The following is a 19464-nucleotide window of genomic DNA, read 5'->3' as shown; positions in this document are numbered from 1 at the left end:
TATCTACAAAGAAGCTTCTTGATGGCGTTCCTATATTTAAGGAAATTCATCATGATATTGTTTGTCCTGGCTGTCAATACAAAAAATCTCATCTTCTTCCTTTCCCAAATTTAGAGAATAGAGCTTCTACTGTGCTACAATTGATTCATTCAGATCTGATGGGGCCAACAAGACTCCTAGCTGCACTGGTCTTCATTATATGATGGTTATTGTGGATGATTTTTCTCGATTCTCTTGGGTTTATTTCTCGGAACACAAGAGTGAGGCTTTCTCCAAATTGTTCAATTTAAGCAAGATGTGGAGAAAAAATTTAGGGTATTGGTAAAATGTCTTCGCACTGACAACGGAGGAGAATTTTTATCCAATCAGTTCCAAAATTATTGCAGGGAACATGAGATTCAGCGTCAAATGACATGTCCAAATACCCCACAACAGAATGGATTTGCGGAGCGCAAGCTGGCACATCTTACATCAGTGTGTTTGTTATGGCTACATGAAAAAAATCTTCCAAGAGAGCTGTGGGCAGTAGGTATGCAGTCAGCTTGTCATGTTATCAATCGATTACCTCCATGGCCAGGGAAAACATCATCTCCATTTGAAGTATTGTACTATCGCAAACCAAATGTGAGTTATTTTCGAGTTTTTGGGTCTGTATGTTATGTTCATGTATCCAAAAATAACCAAACTAAACTTGACCCAAAAGCTAGGCGTTGTATTTTTGTTGGTTATGATACTTGCAGGAAAGAATGGAGATGTATGGATCCAAAAACAGAGAAGGTTACGGTTTCTCGTGATGTAGCTGAAGGCAAGGTTGATCTTGAATCATTTTCTGAAGATGCTGCATCTAGTGAAAGGGGGAGCAATATTTCTTCATCCAGCGAAAACATTCATCAAGCTGAGACTTCTGATGCTGTGCTTCAAAGATCATTAAGACAAAGAAAGCAACCTGATTATTTGGCTGATTATGAAGTTCAAATAAATCACTCATCTGTTTTATCTTGTTTCTTTATTGGAGACACGTGTGATGGTGAGCCTAAATCTTACAATAAAGCTAAGGGAATTTCTGAGTGGGAAGAAGCAATGAAGGAAGAAATATCAGCCTTAAACAAGAACTGCACGTGGGAGCTTATTCCAATGCCAAAAGGTGCTGATTTAGTCGCTTGCAAATGGGTTTATAAGTTGAAGAAAAAGGCAGATGGTACAGTTGAAAGGCATAAAGCTCGTCTTGTTGCTCGCGGTTTTTCTTAATGATACGGTCAAGATTATGAGGAGACTTTCAAACCTGTTTCTAAAATGGTAACAGTTAGAACAATCATTTCTTTGGCTGCGACAAAAGGCTAGAAATTATGGCAACTAAATGTGAAGAACGCATTTCTCCATGGGGAGCTAGATCGTGATATCTACATGGAATAACCACATAGTTTTGTTTCTAAGAAGTTTCCTAACTATGTGTGTAGGCTTAAGAAGGCGTTGTATGGTCTCAAACAAGCTCCACGCGCTTAGTATGGTAAGATTGCTCAATATCTTGACTTTTGTGGTTTTAAGTCTTCAAAGGCAAATCCAAGTCTATTTGTTAAGAAAACAACCCAAATATGCACAATGTTTCTTCTTTACGTGGATGATATGATAATTACTGGAGACAATGATGCTGAAATAACTTGTCTTCAAGATGCTTTGATTGTCCATTTTGAAATAAAGAGTTTGGGTGAAGCTAGTTATTTCGTTGGCTTGGAAATTGAAAAGTCAGATGGTTATTTTGTATCTCAAAAAGGTTATGCAGCAAGATTATTGACTCGTTTTCGTATGAGGGAGTCAAAAGCAATGAGCACACCTATGGAAACATGCCTGAAGTTAATCAAAAATAAAGGGAAGCCAATGGAAGATGCAATACTTTTTCGACAACTTGTTGGTAGTTTATTCTATTTAACTATCACAAGACTTGATATCGCATACTCTGTTGGAGTCATTTCTCAGTTTATGGATAAACCATGTGAGGGTCATTTTATTGTAGCAAAACAGATTCTTCGTTATGTAAAAGGAACTCTAAGCTTTGGGCTAATATACAAGCAACAAGTACCTTTTGTTTTGAGCGGTTTTGTATATGCAGATTGGGTTGGCGATGTGAATGATAGCCGCTCTACAACTGGATATTGTTTTAATTCAGGTTCAGCTGCTGTCTCATGGTGTAGTAAAAAGCAAGTCACAGTTTCTCTTTCAAGTTGTGAAGCTGAATATGTAGCAGCTACTATGGCCGCTCAAGAATGTCTTCGGCTTAAGAGGCTCATTCAAGAACTAAGTTCTGCTGCCTTCAACTATTCAGTTTCAATTCATTGTGATAATGAAAGTGCAATAAAGCTTGCACGCACAAAACACATTGAAACCCATTACCATTTTGTTTGAGAAAAGGTGCTTACTCAGGATATTGAGCCATCGAAGATACGAACTGAAGATCAAGTGGCTGATATCTTCACCAAAGCACTTGTCAAAGCCAAATTTGAAGTGTTTCGAGAAGCTCTTGGTGTTGTCAACAGTAAGTTTGCACTAAGGGGGAGTGTTATAAGTTAGTGCAACAATTTATTATTATTGTTGTTATTTTAAGTCTCTTACTGCTATTAGTTTATTTTACTTGAATAAGTCAACAAGTTTGTTAGTCTTGATTTTCTTTAGGAGTTAGTTATGGTCTTTGCTTATTGAGTAATTTTAAGAGTAGAATTGGCTCTTTTTTAGTCATGTTAGTTGAGAGAGTTTCGTATATAAATTAAAGTGTGCACTGTAAGTTGACATACAGTAGCAACACTTCAGTTTTTATCTTCTGTACTCTTCATTGATTAATAAAATCAGTTTATTCACTTTGTGTTTGCTAGTTAAATTTCTTGCATTCTTTTGTTAGATAATTGATAAAACAAAAATCATTAAATAAAAATTAAAACATATTTATATATAATGGGGATTGGGATGGGGTGGGGTGGGGTGTGTAAAACCAAACCCCACCCCATTAAGAATTTGGGAGTTATTTTTCTCTCATTTCTCGTCTCATTCTCAAAAAATTATTTAAAATTCACCTTATCTAAAGTGGGGTCCCATGAAACTCCAAAGTACAAACCCATGGAGAATTTTGTCATCCTTAGTATCAATCTTTTTCCCTTAAATAAATCCCAAACTACCACGACGGTTGGCAGGTAAGTACCCTCATGACTGACTCACGACTTTTTTTTTTAATTTCTTTTAAAAAAATATATTATTTAAAATTGGTGGGTTTATCCACCTAGGTTGTCTAAATGACAGGATCTTATTTTGAATGCACCACCTTGACATTCTTTCCATACATCTAAGAAGTTTTCATGTTTATGAGAAAATTTATGTGGGCGCGGCATACCACCTTATATAATAAGATAGTGCACTCCAATAATAAGAATCTATCATTTTGGCAGGTCTGGTGGGTCTAAGGTGAAATACACTTATTTAAATTAAAAAATAATATATACTACTTCATTACCAACTTATTTAAATTAAAAAATAATGGATCTTATTTCGACTGTCTTTGAGACCCAACTAACGTGGACAGCCTAAACAAGTCGTTCTTCTTATTTTTAATCTTTCTCCTTATTTTTAAGTACAAAATAAAGAATGATTTGTAACAAACAATTAGCCAAAAGCATTTACTGCACAACTAAATGTATTTTAGGTTGCATAAATGACCAACAATACTTCTCCATTTAGATGAATATACAAAGCTATATCTGGCTTAGGTATTATAAATTAGGACAATGCGTAAAACTCAAACCTAAGTTAGGGCAATGCTTATCCACAAAACACAACTATAAACACTATAAAAATCCAAAATTGAAAGGAAAATCAAAGACTTTACGAATTAAAGTCTTATGAAGAACTGTAGGAATTTTATGAGACCAACCTACCCATCTCAGCTACTGTAGGTGAAAAGTACCTTCCAATTGAAAGAAGAATTTAGTGCAGTGTCCCAACAATGACACACACTACCACCAGTACCACAAAACTGGCACTAACAACACAACACAAACATAAAAATGTATCTCAAACAATCACTGTTATTCTACAAAAATAGAGTAAATCATTGGCGGTTTAATTAACATTTATTAAGGGCTCAAATATTGTTTTACAAAGGCTATTAAGAATTTAAGAAAAAAAAAATCATTGGGGACTTTAGTTACCTGAGTCCGTTAAGGGCTTGAGAGTAAAACAAACAGCCAAGACAATATATAATAACAAAATGAATTATTAGAAGAGCCTATGAATAATAAAGCCTGGTAAGCGTTCGGGAAAATTTACTGAGATATATATCCACTTTCATTGGCAACAGGTCAATAGTATAACTGGCAACATCACTCACAACATACAAAAATCCAATTCAATAACCAGTTAACCACAAAATAATGGCCTTGCAAGCCGTATTCAAGTATATGAAGCATATATATATTAGAAAAGTTGACAAAAATCAAATTATCACTTAATTAATTGGCATCTAACCCATAAGAAATTACAAGAACAAAAGAACAAAAAATTTAAAAAAAAATTGCGAATCTGCATATAAAGATTGTTCCGCAACCTTGGCTGCCAATCATATGTACATTAGTGGGGAAAGATAAGAATTCTGTTTATCTTGGCTGGGCTCATTTTGTCAGAATCATCTTCTTCAATGTGTTCTGTTTTGATTTTGGGCTTTCTAATTTTATCGCGATTTCATGCTCCTAACATCCCCATAAAATTCTTGTGAAATCCTATTGTTATATTTATAACACTTACTCTTAAGAAATTACGTAAAAACACAAAATATTAAAATAGAGTTTTAACATTTTTTAAAAAAATTTATCATTAGGTAATTATTTCTTCAAAATTGTTTGAGTTTATATAAGAAATTAATTATATCATAAATTAGGATTTAAAGATAGGATAGTTCATAATTAGCAGGTATAAAAATATTTTAATTTAGTTAAATTCATAATTGTCCTTCTCTAGCAATGGAACTATAGGTTTTATAAGGATTTTAAAGGGTGTGAAAAGCAATACTCTATATGACATCACCCAAATTAGGTGTGGGCAAACCCAATCCAACCCAATTGATCCAACCCTACCTAATCCAACCCAATTTAATTTTGACGAGTTGAGTGGATTATTATAGGTTAATTAAGTCAATTTTTTTCGAATCCAATCAACAACTGGATTGGATTGGGTCAATTATGATGAACCCATGTAACCCAACCCAACCCATATAAATAATAATAATAAGAAGAAAAAGATAATTTTCAATTGCAAAATCCTAAAAATTAAAACGACTAATCTATATTTTTTCCTTTTTTTATTCTTTTATAAAAGAGATTATTTTGTTTTTATATCTATTGCTCTAGACTCTAATTCCAAAACTAAAATCATTGTCTTAAATCTCAATTCTCAATCAATTAAGACACTTTTCTGTTTTGTTCATTCTATATTCTTTTAGTTTTCTTTATTAAATACTAGATAGTGAATAGAGTTTTCATAAAATAATATTTTTATATTTGATTTCAATAAGTTTTATTTCAACTTTCTATCTTTTTCTTTATTTAATTTTTAATATTAATTTAACTTTAAATCTTCAACCCAATTAACCTAACCCAACCCGGGTTGAATATGTTTATTTAATTGGGTTGGGTTGAGTTTATCTCAACCCATTCAATAATGGGTTGGGTTGGGTTTTCGCAAACTCTATCCAACCCAACTCATGCCCACCCCTAACCCAAACAATCAATTCAAATGCACTCGGCTAGATTTGTTCCAAGATTAGGCCTTTTGAAACCCATTAAAATTCCTCATAAAACTCCTTGTTAATAGAAATTACTTTAAAAATCAAAGAAAAATTAATTCATTTGTTATTTTGATGGGAAATTTAATTAAACGCTTAAATAAAATTTTCTTTTAAAATTTTTGTTCATCCACCCCATTTCATAATTTATATTTTAATTTTTTTTTGAGAAATTTATAAGGGTTTGGAATTATGGAGATAAAAATTATATAATAATAAGAAGAAAATAATTTAAAAATTTTAAGAAATTTTAGTATTTTATAAATAAAACTTAAAAGAAATATTCATTTTGGAGGGGAATTTTATGGTAAGATAATTGATTTTAATATATGGATTTATATTTTATAAATTAAACTGTGGTATTTGAAAAATAAATTTAAAAGGATGTTGGAAGAATTTTAAAGAAGTGTTAAAAGCTCCACCCTTATTTCAAAGAGTTAGTACGCAGAAGTGAAAATATAAGAAACACTCATTGACACCGTTAGGCCTTTGGCCTGATGGTAAAGAATTTATTGAGGGCACATGTTTAAGTAAAAATATACGGAGTAATGGTATTTGACCCCCTTGATTTATTTCAATAACACCCACTATTCAATTATCTTTATGTATTTCCAAAAGTACCCTTATTCATCTGTTTGGAATAATTGCAAAATGTTACATAGAATGCTCTAGTCAGCTACCATATGCTTTGAGTACTTTATTTTTTACGGAGAGCGGATGCATGGTCTCACTCTTGTGTCCCAATACTACTCTTACTAGGCGAATCAAGTGCCGTTGCATCATCATCGACCAGAATTTTTAACATCATCTTCATCAACGATTTTTTATTTATTAACAATCTAATTTCTTCTTAAACTTTCTTCATTACTCTAGAGTTCTTAAAAATTAAAATTATTTTGGTGGGTAGTTTAGACATTTCAATTTAAAATAGAAAAAGTAGGGATTATTGAGTTAAAGTGAAGGAGTCAAATTCACTACTCAATCATAAGCAACACTCATTAATATTATTCGGTCTTTAGCCAAGTAGTAAAGAACCTATTGAGGGCACATGTTCAAGTTTTTGTCTGATATATCTCTCTAATGTAAGAGGGGTAGGTATTTCTAGTCTAGGTTTGTCATTTATAATAAATGTGATTTGATTAAATCCCAACGAATTTCTATTGTATATCACTACAAAAAAAATAAAATAAAGTAATTACAAAGTTACTAAAAATAATATTATACTTATTCCCTTTAGATACTTAATTAAAATAGTTAATGATGTAATATTTTATGTGTTAACCATTGAGTGAGTTATAAACATAATAAGTTAAACTACAAGAACTAGTGGTTTATCTAATTTACTTATTTACCCTCACAGAAGCTCTTTTGTGACTGCTATATGACAGCAAACAGCGGTGACATATGCGAGGGTCCCCGAGTTTATAACCGTGTCCCGAGGGTGACAAAAGGTATGTTGTGACTGCAAAAACGCCGTCACAAAATCTCGAAAGGGTGCTGCGCCCATAACCATCACAAAGCCAGGAATTTCCTTCAGACTGCCCTTTTGCCTCTTTCTTGTCTACTATGAGTACACATCCAAACAAGCCAAATACCAAAAAATACAAAAATATTATTATGAATAAAAAGGCCACTATATATAATCACAAGAGAATGGAAAACATAGGCAAACAATTAATCACGTTGAGACAAAGGACCATCGCCATTCTTTAATAACAGAACACAAAAGCATACTGCTCTTGATATAGCAAAGAAATGTATCTTCAACCCTCAAAATCGATTAAAAAAATTAATGACCAGATGGAATCTATCAAAAGCCAAGTGCTAGCTTCGAAGAAAAAACACAGGTTGCTGTGCAACAGCCAACAATACCCCATCGGTCATTCGGTCTGTCTTCAACTCCAACAGCAACCCTTTCTGTAGAACTTAGTTTTCACGCTTATCTTCGAGAAGCTCCTTACTTCGTATAATCACACAGAGATGGAAACTACAGTAACACTATTTTTAAAATTATATTTTTACCTAAAACTTTTAGTAATTTGACTATGGCCTAAAATGTTATAAAATTTTGCAAATAGATCCAACTTCAGAATTTCTAAATTTTTTCTGAAATTATACTATGGCGCAAAACTTTAAAATATTTAAAAAAAAATTCTTTTCATAATTTTACCATAATGCTTATTGATTTCAAAGTTCTCAAAACTTTTTCAATTTAATCCAAATTACTCAAATCCACAAAATACTTTATCTTATAAATATAAAACCTTTTAGTTTATGAAAAGTAATGATTTATTAAATAAAAGCTTGAGCTTCTCAAATTCTAAACCATGCATATATTAAATCATACTGCCTTTACAAGAATTTGTCGCAATAATGACTCCGTTGGGCTAAACTTTGTTCTTGATCACACCATTGTCCGTTGAGTGTCTTAAGCTTAATTTCATGCAATTCACTTACATAAATATTATCCTTCAAGAACTAGTGAAAATATGAAATACAATATTTATCATATTACTTAAGATATATATTTGTTATCATCAAAATTACAAAATATATAGCCCTTTAGGCTAACAAGATGGTGTTGATAGACCACTCATATTATTTTGTGACAATAAGCCCACAGTGTTGTATTCTAATAACAATAGGAGCTCGACGAAGTCGAAGTATATAGACATCAAGTTCCTAGTTGTTAAAGAAAGAGTTCAGAGTAGACAATTGTTTATAGAGCACGTCAGTACAAACTCCATGATTGCGGATCCACTTATTAAGGGATTACTACCCAAAATGTTTACCACCCAAACTTTCGATGCATTCTCTTAATTCTCAATTTCTCGGTCGGAGGTAGTAACAATACTAGGTCGCTCTTCTGATTTTGATTTCTCGAATCGAGAGATTCATGAATCGAGATCCTAATGCATATAGATACAAATGGTCCAATGGGTAAAATGTTTCATGAGCATATTGCTCGTATGAGTGTCGTGTTATTAAAGGATATTCAGTTTTAGTGAGAGTTTGTGATTTCAGATGCTCTTGTAATATAGACATTTTTCAGTTATTTCAGTTTATGGATATTTCAGCTTGTTTTCTGTAGAAATAAAGTTTTGGTTTACTCACACTTTGATTTTAGTATGGTTTGATCCACTAAGTTTTAAGATGGACCAGTTGGAAATAGACATGTTAAGATCACATTGTATAAAAATTTTATACTACACATCCATATTATGATTCATGTCATTTAGTTTTGTATTGACATAGTGACCATCGATGAGTCAAGTTACAATAGTTATAAAAAATGCCGCTTTGATCCGATGTTGATATGATTGATGAATCAAATTGGCTGTGGATACATTTCAGTAATGACAGTAAGGTTGTGCTCATACGGTTATTTTTGCAGAACATAATTATAAGGTTACACATATAGCCCAAGTGGGAGATTATTAGATTTTTTTAATCCAATATTGTTGGATCCTTAATTCAACGTTGGGCTTATATGTAAATAATTATGTGTTACAAATTATCATATAAGGTTAAACCCAATTAAAGGTGATATGTTAAGGTTTTCGGTATAATGAGCTTTAATGTATCTAATAGGGTGTGAGCCTTTAATGTTTAGAGATCTAATGGTATTCTAATTCTATGATAGACAAAATTAAGAATACATAATGACAAAAGAAAAAAATTGTCTATATAAGTGGTTATGGTCCCTAGGTCACATGTATTTTTCCATTCTTTCTTACATCTCATCATCAGAGAGAGAGTTCGCAGAGAGAATTAAAAGACTCTTTAGGAGAACGTATTGATCTGGAAGGTCAACCACATATTTTTAGAGAACAATTAAGCATTATGGATTCAGGTACGCTTTCGCATAATTTTATTATTAATTCTTAATAATACAACATGAATATTCTTAAATTATAGGTGATGGTTTTCACCAAACTTATTTTAACAGTTAAAAATAAAATTTTAAGAAAAAAATAATAAACCCACTCAATGAATTATTCCACGTTATATTCCAAAAAATAAATTATCCAAGTTCCACTAATAATCTTCAAAGTCGGCTCACCCGAAAGGGCCACCTCTGTTGCTTGCTTTTTTTGCTTTTTCCAGAGGGACGGCTAGCTGGTTAGCGATGAAATTCGATGGAAGGTTATTAAAAACGGATCCAAAAACGGCCACTTGATGATACGGGTCAAAGGCTCAGAATCAGGTGATGTGGCACCTTCAGAACCGTCAACTTGGAGTAAAATCAGTGGCCAAAATAGACTGATCAATCGCGTTAAAAACATAGGCGGGTCAAGCGGCCCGTTCTTCAGAGATCGCAATTTCGAGCGGCCAGGTCTACGTTAGGTCGCATACAACAGTCAATCAACCTTTGGTCAACATGAAAGTCAACGAGGATGCCCCATGTCTCTGCGGAGTGCATTACATGAGAATGCAATCTACCTCCAAAAATCCATTTTCAATCCTATCTCTAACTTAACTTAGTCCTGGTTGTTAACTATTTTAATATTTTCGACCCTCCGAACCCAAAAATAAGACCCTTTCCCTCATTTAAAAATTCAAAAATACTAAAGCAATGATTTTATCCCTCAACCCATTATTGAAGGTTTGTAACAAACCTTAATACATATTACACATTTCAAACTTTGTAAGTGGGCAGTGTGACTAACATGAGACTACATTATTTCATGCTAAGTAGCTCCATAAGCCAGCATAATGGTGTACAATGCACACATAATACAGCAGCTGCCGTGTTGACCCCAGAGGGACCCTGAGTTTGCTTAGCATTAGCATTATTTTTTTTAATTTCCTATTAAATAAAACAAAACCCAGAAATGCTGCCGGCGATGACAACGAACTGTAGACCATCATGTTTTAATGTATTTTAAACTACAATTTAGTGCCATGTAAAAGTGGCTGGCTGCTGGTTTCTGGTTGTGTTCTGGCAGCGGAACTGGTGGTGTTAATTGAACTGGATGAAGCCGTTTCCTGCTCTGATACCAAGTTAAAATTCTAAAGGAATAAAAACTACCAGATAGAATTACACTGGGAGAATGGTTTATCATTGCCGTGTGACTTCTTGGTATAGAGTTTTGCTATTTATATGCAGGGCAAGATACTTCACATGGTAAGAATCACTACTTAATTGTACAATGATTTCATGAGATTATTCCTTTCATTTTCACAATCTTATTGATCTCTTTCCTTCCATACAGATTCTTGCTTTGTATTCAGGATAACTGCTTGACAGATTTTACACGATTATGTGGCATCTGATTCGGACTCTCTTTTCTAACTCCTAAGATAAGGACTGATCATCTTCCATTTACTTTTTAATATGTAGGAAGGAATCGAGGTAAAGAATTTTGATACTTGGCTTGCAAAAGATTTAAGATTCTAATTAGTGTGAAAAATACTACACTTCTCCACACACACATGCATAAACTACTACATACCCTTACCTAATAGATCAACTTAGCCAACATGGATTCTATTATTTCCATTGAGTTTGAGGAAGCTCCATCATTGGGCAGCAAAGCCGCGAATCAGTCACAAACGGATCCAAAGTTGTTAAAGGCTGCAGCTGATGGCAATGCTGAACCCTTCAAAGATATGGCAAGAGAAGTAATTGAGAGCTTGTTAACATTACAGACCAGGAACACAATCCTGCATATCAACATCATGTGTCAAGACGCAGAAAATGCGTCAACCAAGTTCGTAGAAGAAATACTTGAGATATGCCCAGCACTGCTAATACAAGTTAATGCCAAAGGCGATACTCCACTCCACGTTGCAGCAAAATTCGGCCATTCTGATATAGTGAGAGTTCTTATTGACCGAGCAAAATTAGCTCAAGATGGAGATGAAGCTGCAAGGCAGATGATTAGGATGGTGAATAATAAGAAGAATACAGCACTGCACGACGCAATGTTTCCTGGCAACATGGAGGTGGTGAAAATACTGACGAGAGAAGACCCGGATTATCCATATTCAGCAAATGATTATGGCAAAACACCGCTCTACATGGCTGCTGAGTCTGAGTCTTCCGATATGGTGCTTACCTTGTTAGAAAACTGTACATCATTGTCCCATGAAGGCCCCAACGGAAAGACGGCTTTACATGCTGCAGTTATGTACTTTGATTTCAGTAAGTTTAATTAATAGTGGGAATTTGATTCTTGATATCTTTTCTTGTAAGTTTGTTCATGCTTTTTTATCACTCTTGGAGTGTTGTTTTAATTAAGTTTGTAGTTGGCCCTGAGGCCTGGCAGAATGATTTTCATGTAATTATATTTATCCGGCTATCGGAGTTCAAATCCTCCGAGGTGGTGGTTAAAAATTCAATTCGAATTATAATTTTATTTATCTTTTGTCTCTGTATTCTCAGAAGGAGATCATCATGCGATGCGACAATTATTTGGAAGAAAGAAGAGTCTGCTTAAAGTAACAGATCAATATGGGTGGACTCCGATTCATTACGCTGCATATCATGGGAAGTACTGGATAAATGATTTATTAGAAATTGATCAAACTGCTACAAACATTGCTGACAAAGATCGAAAGATGACAGCTCTTCATTTGGCAGCGGGCCGAGGACATGCCCGAACAGTTGAAACAATTCTTTCTCTTGCTCCAGAATGTTTTGAACTGGTCGATAACAGGAGATGGAATTTTCTTCATTATGCTGTGGCCAGTTTTCAATTGCAAGATTTAAAACCTCTTCTAAGAAACCCGTTTGCGAGGATCCTTATAAATGAGGGAGATGCCAAGGGGAACACTCCTCTCCATGTGTTTGCTGCCGTCCGTCCGAGTGAATTCAATCGCTATATGAGTAGGACGACTCATGCCAACTATCAAGCTGTCAACGACCAAAATGTTAGTGTTGGACACATTATGAAATATGGCTATCCTGAGCTCCGGGTAATTAATTTGTCAATTCTTTCAACTTATAAATCCAGCTTTCTTTTTCATTACTTGTTTTTTTTACGCTGTTAATTAATATTCAAGTTCAAATTACAGGAGGAAATCAGAGAGTTATCCACAGATGTTGGCAGAGGACAATATCCTCATGGTGCCATATCCAGAGTAGCAAAAATATGTTTGTAAGACCAGATCCAAATGCAGTGGCGTGTGGTGTGGGGACTAGACCGGGCTAGACCAAAAAATTACTCAATATCCCTTAAATTTTATGTTACTTTCATTTTTAGTTTTTTTTTTCTCAAGTTTGTCCTGAAATCAATCTTTATTAAAATAACTAAAATAGTATTTATAATTAAGTTATTCTAATGTTGGAACCTTTAAAATTCAATATCAAAATAGTAATTTATTTTTTTAATTACTTCCTTTAGAGCATGTTTATTGATGTTGCAGTATCTTTTGAATATTTTTTTGCTATGTTCACAAAAAACATATTCAATAAATTCATAAATTCTTTATTTAACACTGCCTAATTAAAATTTCTGGGTCCACCCCTGTCAAGATGATTTGCAAATGAATTATCTTGATGATCCTAAAAATGACTATAAGGATATGAGATCGCCAGATGTTTTAGTATAGGGAAAATTACCCTTTAGGACAATGATTTGCACATGCCTTGAGGAATTTTCTCTGAGTCGGTATTTGTTGGTCGGATGATAAATTCATAGTTGCAGGAAGCAACTATTTGGTTCCCGGTTGCAACCACAAGGTTATCATTGCAACCTTCGTTGGTAAATAACAAAGAATACTGTTGTCAATCTACTGTTCATCACCGTTCAGTTTGTCGATGGGTGTTGTTGTTCTGGCTGATCTGATCTTTCAAAAAAGTTATTTTGTCTCATATTTCCAACATAAATAGCCCAACAAATTTGTGCCATTCTGTATATTTATTAATATGAAAACGTTTCATAATTGTTTGACTTGTCTTTCTGTTTGATCAATGGATATGTTCCAAAAATTATTTGAGAAAAAGAAGATTTAACATTTTTTTCTGGGCAAGCCAGCTGCTTCTCGAAAAATTACTGACACTGATATCTGAGGTTTCTCGGAAGGCTCTTCTCCTTTCGTTTATATTGGAGTTCCAATTTTCAAGGGTTATACAATATTTTGTTTCTTGCCGGGCGAGTTGAGCAAGTTAATACGTTGACCCTAGCGGTTGACCTAATAATTATTTTTTTTTTCCCTGTGACAACACTACATCGTCTTGCCTTTGCTTTTCTCCGGGATCCGTCACCCCATGGTTGATTTAACATTTCTCTTATCAATTAAAAGAGTAAATAAAACATTAAAAAAAGGTAGTTGTTAAATTACATAATTTTGTAACATACATCAATCAAATAGTTGCTATTAATATAAAAAATAAAAATAAAAATTATATGTGTAAAAAAAAATTCAGCTCAGCAAAAAGTCAACAAATAGATGCATAAGAATTCTATTCTTCTCCGCATTAACAAGTAGCATTCATATACGACCCTTCAATAATGAAGTTACTGTTTTCAAGCCATTGTTCATCATTATTGTGTTTGCTAATTGGTATCATTGTTCAGACTGATTTAGGCTTTCAATGAAACTATATTGAATTATATTCCCAGCAAATGGATCCTGATCTCAAAGCCGCAGTTATGGCAATATAATACTGAACCTTTCAAGGATATGGCAAGAGATGTAACTTTGAACTCGGGCATCAGAGGACTTGAGACTGATTGTGTAAATATATTTTGTACAAACGGAACAATTGTGACACTTTGAGGTTGTCGGATACGAACTGCATAATAAGATTGTCCCATTGGAACCATTGTGATGCTCGCGTAAATCAATTAAAGGTTCCAAGAGGAATTAAGAACACGTATCAAAATAAGGTAAAATAAAACGTATAAAAGTCTATAGTTATTACATGAATGACACATCCGGCATTAAGCCAAGTTACCCAACAAAACTTTCAAAGATTAATGGAAATACTCCAACAGCAAGACTTCCAGTAGCAATACCCTCTTCCAGCGGCAATACTCTAATAGCCACGTACCCAGTAACTCTCCAACCCACTGTAATTCCAGCCACATACCCACCATCTTCCAACACCATTGCAATTCCAGCCATATACCCAGCAACATTCCAAACCAAACCCAGCAAACCAATCTATTCAAAATCAATCAAAATACCCAATGTTATCGAATGCATAACATGCACACTACAACCGTTAACAGCAACTACTATAATTTGACACTGCAACTTTAATTTCAACAAATTGCAACATAAAATTTTTAAAAATCAAAGACCTAGTTACAAAATGTACTTCATGCATTCGGTCAGCCAACGAAAGTAATAAACTAGGAAAAGAATAAAAATCTATTTAGTAGCATAGTCCCTATAATCCACAAAAACATAGAAATGTTGAACCTACAACATAGATTTCCAAATAGAAAAGCAGACTATATATAAATCGAACCTTGAGGATAGATGGGCATAAGCAGGAGCTGGAAATAATAAATAAGAACTAAAAAGCTCAATATATACCAGTGTAATGTGTTCCAAAATTCCTTAAAAACACAGGAACATTTCCACAACAACAGCACACAAAATTGGGGGAAAAAAAGAAGACTATCTGAACTTCATGTGCTTGTGTAACATAAATAGAAATGAGAGTGAGATAAGAGACAAAAACACTCAAGTCCCTCAAGATAAATAGCCTTCACATTCCTATAAAATTTGAAACATGCTGCCATCACTGCAACAAAATTTGGCAAAACAAAAAACAAAGTTAAAGCCCCCCCCCCCCCCCCCCCATTCAGCAGAGTCACTGTTATTCCACAAAAGTAGAAACATCTCACTATCACTGCAACACAAAATTTGCACAAATGATAACCAAATTACAAGTTGATTTTATGTGTCTACACAGCTAGAAAGAGGAGTAATAAACTAGAAGATTTAAAAACTCAATAGATTAACCAAATTACAAGTTGATTTTACGTGCCTAAGAAAAGAATAAAAATCTATTTAGTAGCATAGTCCAATAATCCACAAAAATATGGAAATGTTGTCCCTGAGGCATAGATTTCCAAATAGAAAAGCAAATTATAATTTGAACCTTTAAGAGCAAGAAATAACAAATAAGAACCAAAAAGCTCATCGTGTTCCAAGATTCCCCTAAAAACACAGGAACATTTGCACAACTACAGCATAAAAAATTGGGGTAAGAAAAAAAGAGGGGGAAGACTAATATACTATCTGAACTTTATGTGCTGGTCTAACATAGATAAAAACGAACATGCCAATCACTACAACAAATATTTGAAAAAATGAAAAACCAGAACATAACCGCAACTTTATAGATTTCATGTATTCAAAGATACAGGTGCAAACTAAGAAACAATCTGAAAAACTCACCCAGAAGCCGAGTACTGCAATCCCAATACTCCTTAAGAACTCGGACCATTTCTTTAACACATTAGCACAAAGCTTTACAACAGGGACATGACCAACATACACTCTGCTTTGGAAGGATTTAAGTGGTTATCTAAGAAAAGGTCAAAAATAACTCTTTATAGACACCTTCCAGTAGGGTAGTTCCATTACTCATCAAAAACTAACCATTTCTCTTACCCTGCAACAAAAAAATATTTCTCTAAAGCATTCATAATAGAAGAGATAAACTAAAGAGTGGTAGGGGAAAAAAGAAACACATTACAGAGACCCCAAATAGCAGAGTCCGGATACTCTACATAAACTACGAACATTCCAACATCATTGCAACAAAAATTTGCAAAATAATCGTTATTGTTAATGCTAATATTATTTTTAGAAGAGATTAATAAACCATCTTAATATTTTCTTTCACTAATGTGATTAGAATCTGCAGTATTTAATTAGAGAAAATACCAAATTACTTTTACGTGGTATCAACCAAAAAAAGAAAATGAGTGATAAAAGCTACTTTCGGCTAACAAAAAGAACATAGATAAAAGAATATCCTAAACTATTAAAGTGCCAAAAACTTGCTTAGGATATACTCAAAACGGATCCAGACCAATAAAACACTCACCATAATTACAAATCCAAACCATAAATCTCAAACACTCGCCAAAATAAGATAAAGATTAAATAAATTAAATAAAAAAAATAAGAATTAAAGAACAAATATTTAAAATTGGCCATTGGAAGCTTCCGTTGAGTTCATTTATACAATCAAGTACAAGATAAGATACGAATACAAAAGGGAAGTAAGAGAGAAAAGCATTTCAAAGACGAGCTCCCCCGTTAGCGTAAAGTACTCAAAAGAAGGATAAATTTAACCAAGTCATCTAACCTGGCAGAAGAAGAAGAAGAGTAATGAATCAAGAATCACAAATAAAGCCCTGGTGAGGCAGCCTCCAAGCTTCAGATTTGCTGAAGCACATGTCATCAAGAGCTTCACTACGGCACCGTTTGCACTTGGGGTTCTGCAAACACTCAGATCTTGACCCCATTTCGTTGCAGCGTGGGATCCGGTTGTTGTTCCTTTGAACTGCCAATAGGCTTCGATATGATGAAAAAGAGTCGGCGGCTGATAATGATGAAAATTGGTGAAGCGTTGATAGCAAGACGACGAAGATTAGCACCATAAATCTATAGCTCGTTGCCATGAGACCTAAGGCGAGTCAATGCGCAAAATGAGCACAATTGGCCATTGGAAGCTCACGCCTCTAGTCCGTGACAACTGCAACCAGCATGAAACACGCTTTGTTGCCACTGTACTGCTTCTTTTTGTGGTCATCACATGCCGTCAGCCCATGCTAGAGCCTCACGTGCAACTAATAGAGCCATGAGCACCGCCACACTTCCGCTACACCAAGAAACACAACCCGATTCGAACGCTTCCGCCATGGTGGCTATGGATGTGAGCATCTACCTAGGTCGATTGAGAGTGGCTGTAAGGAGGCTAGGGTTTTAGGTGGTTTTATGAGAGAAGCGTTTGGTGTGAGAATGGGTGGGAACCTCAACACTTAGGAAAGCAAATCGAGGGTTTCTTTTTAATTGTATTTTAATAGCTTTTTTTAATTTTATAATAAAATTTTTAAATATTTAATATTTATAAGCAAAACATCATTCCAATTTAAGTAAAACGACAATGTTTCTTGATTCATATAATATTTTATTTCAAATAATACAAAAAATTTCAATCAAAGAAACGCTAAAATCAAGTAAACATTAAAATTCTATCATGAATTCTTGATGTAATATATTTTGTCACAAAGTCGTCACATATTATTGACATAATTTATTTCTATCATGAGTCCATCATGAATACTTGATAGACACAAAATCTATCACGACTCTATCATACTTTTATGACGTACGCCATTTCTGTCACAAAGTGTCTGTCATTTATTGCCAGTTTTCTAGTAGTGGAGATACTTTTTCATATGTCTATTTAACTATATCCAAAATTCAGAATTTTCTCCTTAATAAATCTGAAGTTATAAAATTATAACTGCTTGAAAGTTAAGAATGACAGCAACCATACAAATTTTCTTCCAACTTCATTCAAATTCTAAGTCACTTATTCAATACTAAAATCCATGAGAATTAAACTAACCATAGTTTAACATGTGATTAACAAATTTAAACTCAAAATACATCAATCATTGTTAAGTCCATTATTTATAGAGTTGTTATCTTATGGCAAGTCTAATTAAATTGTAATTTTATTTATTGTATATCTTGTAATAAGGATTAAATTATTAATTTGTTAATTTAGTGAGATTCTAATTTATTAGGAATATTTGTTTTCTAATTTAATTAGATGTCTAAATTAGTAAGTCTATTAATGATGAGTTTTATAATTGGTGCTTAAGATTTATTTAGAGCAAAAGTTGGTTCAAACAAGAAGTTTATTAAATGCTCTAGATATTTCTTGGGAGACAAGTAAGGCAAGAAGATCAGATTTATTTTTATTCTAGTTCATAAGAATTATAAGAGGAAAGAAACTCTTATTTTGGAAAGAATCCAAGTTTTTTAAGACTTTTCATTTTTGTGAAACACTAGTGCCTATATAAATTGAGTATTTCATAATTGAAGAGGCACAATACAGAGCATAAAACAAAGAAGCAAAATTAAGTCTCCTCTCTAGAATCCAAATTTGGCGCATAACGTTGTGTTGATTTGTTTTCGTATCTTCTTCATTCAAAGTCTTGTAATGAGACTATTTCTTTTCATCTTTATGGAGAGTTTATGTGGATCTTGGATTACTAGACATTGAAGAATTAAAGAATTGTTATTAATCACTTTGCAAAGTGCCTTGAGGATCGTGGATCAAGAGAGGCAGTAATTATTCAAGAGAAACAAATTCAATCTAAGGTTGAGTAAGTTGTATGGTGATAAATTATAAGTAAGAGTTTTAATTTTAGTAAATCCATAGGTTTTAACATTTCAACTTAATGAATTGCTTTTCATCTGGGCGTGGCCTCGTGAATATAAGATTGATTAATTCGAACCACATAAAAATCTCCGCGTCATATAATTTCTGTAATTTATTGTGTTTTGGAAAATTAATATTTTTTATGCTAATGAACAGTAACTGATGAACAGTAACAGTGAACAATATTATCTAAAATTAATTAAATTGTTAATTCTAGGGTTTTAATTGCCTACATCTATTTGCAATAGATCTAAATTCCTTTCAATTTGTATCA

The 19464-nt window shown here is 33.5% G+C and overlaps 2 protein-coding genes across 5 annotated transcripts; one reads left to right on the top strand and one right to left on the bottom strand.

Annotated features, from left to right (window-relative positions):
• Positions 1 to 11244: 11244 nt before the first annotated feature.
• LOC102629653 (uncharacterized) lies at positions 11245 to 13639 on the top strand. Its single transcript, XM_006494083.4, has 3 exons — positions 11245 to 11966; positions 12207 to 12739; positions 12839 to 13639. Exons 1-3 carry the CDS (start codon positions 11303 to 11305, stop codon positions 12923 to 12925), a joined length of 1284 nt encoding a protein of 427 aa, XP_006494146.2. The 5' UTR covers positions 11245 to 11302; the 3' UTR covers positions 12926 to 13639.
• Positions 13640 to 14480: 841 nt separating this feature from the next.
• On the bottom strand, positions 14481 to 17806 carry LOC102623815 (uncharacterized). 4 transcript variants are annotated; one of them, XR_372578.4, is made up of 3 exons: positions 17100 to 17799; positions 16181 to 16397; positions 14570 to 14932 (listed from the first exon to the last, which is right to left on the bottom strand). XR_372578.4 is itself a non-coding variant. In XM_006494069.4 (2 exons), the coding sequence occupies exons 1-2, from the start codon at positions 17193 to 17195 to the stop codon at positions 14720 to 14722; spliced, it is 309 nt and encodes a 102-aa protein (XP_006494132.2). In that variant the 5' UTR covers positions 17196 to 17800; the 3' UTR covers positions 14570 to 14719. The 4 variants fall into 4 exon arrangements, 1 of the variants encoding a protein (XP_006494132.2); XR_008051606.1 differs by having other exon boundaries at positions 14481 to 15966; positions 16181 to 17806; XR_008051605.1 differs by having other exon boundaries at positions 15311 to 17806.
• Positions 17807 to 19464: the final 1658 nt, after the last annotated feature.

Source organism: Citrus sinensis, chromosome 9 (assembly GCF_022201045.2).
Source record: "Citrus sinensis cultivar Valencia sweet orange chromosome 9, DVS_A1.0, whole genome shotgun sequence".
Classification (NCBI taxonomy): Eukaryota; Viridiplantae; Streptophyta; class Magnoliopsida; order Sapindales; family Rutaceae; genus Citrus; species Citrus sinensis.
This window is presented reverse-complemented; position numbering and strand designations above follow the sequence as displayed.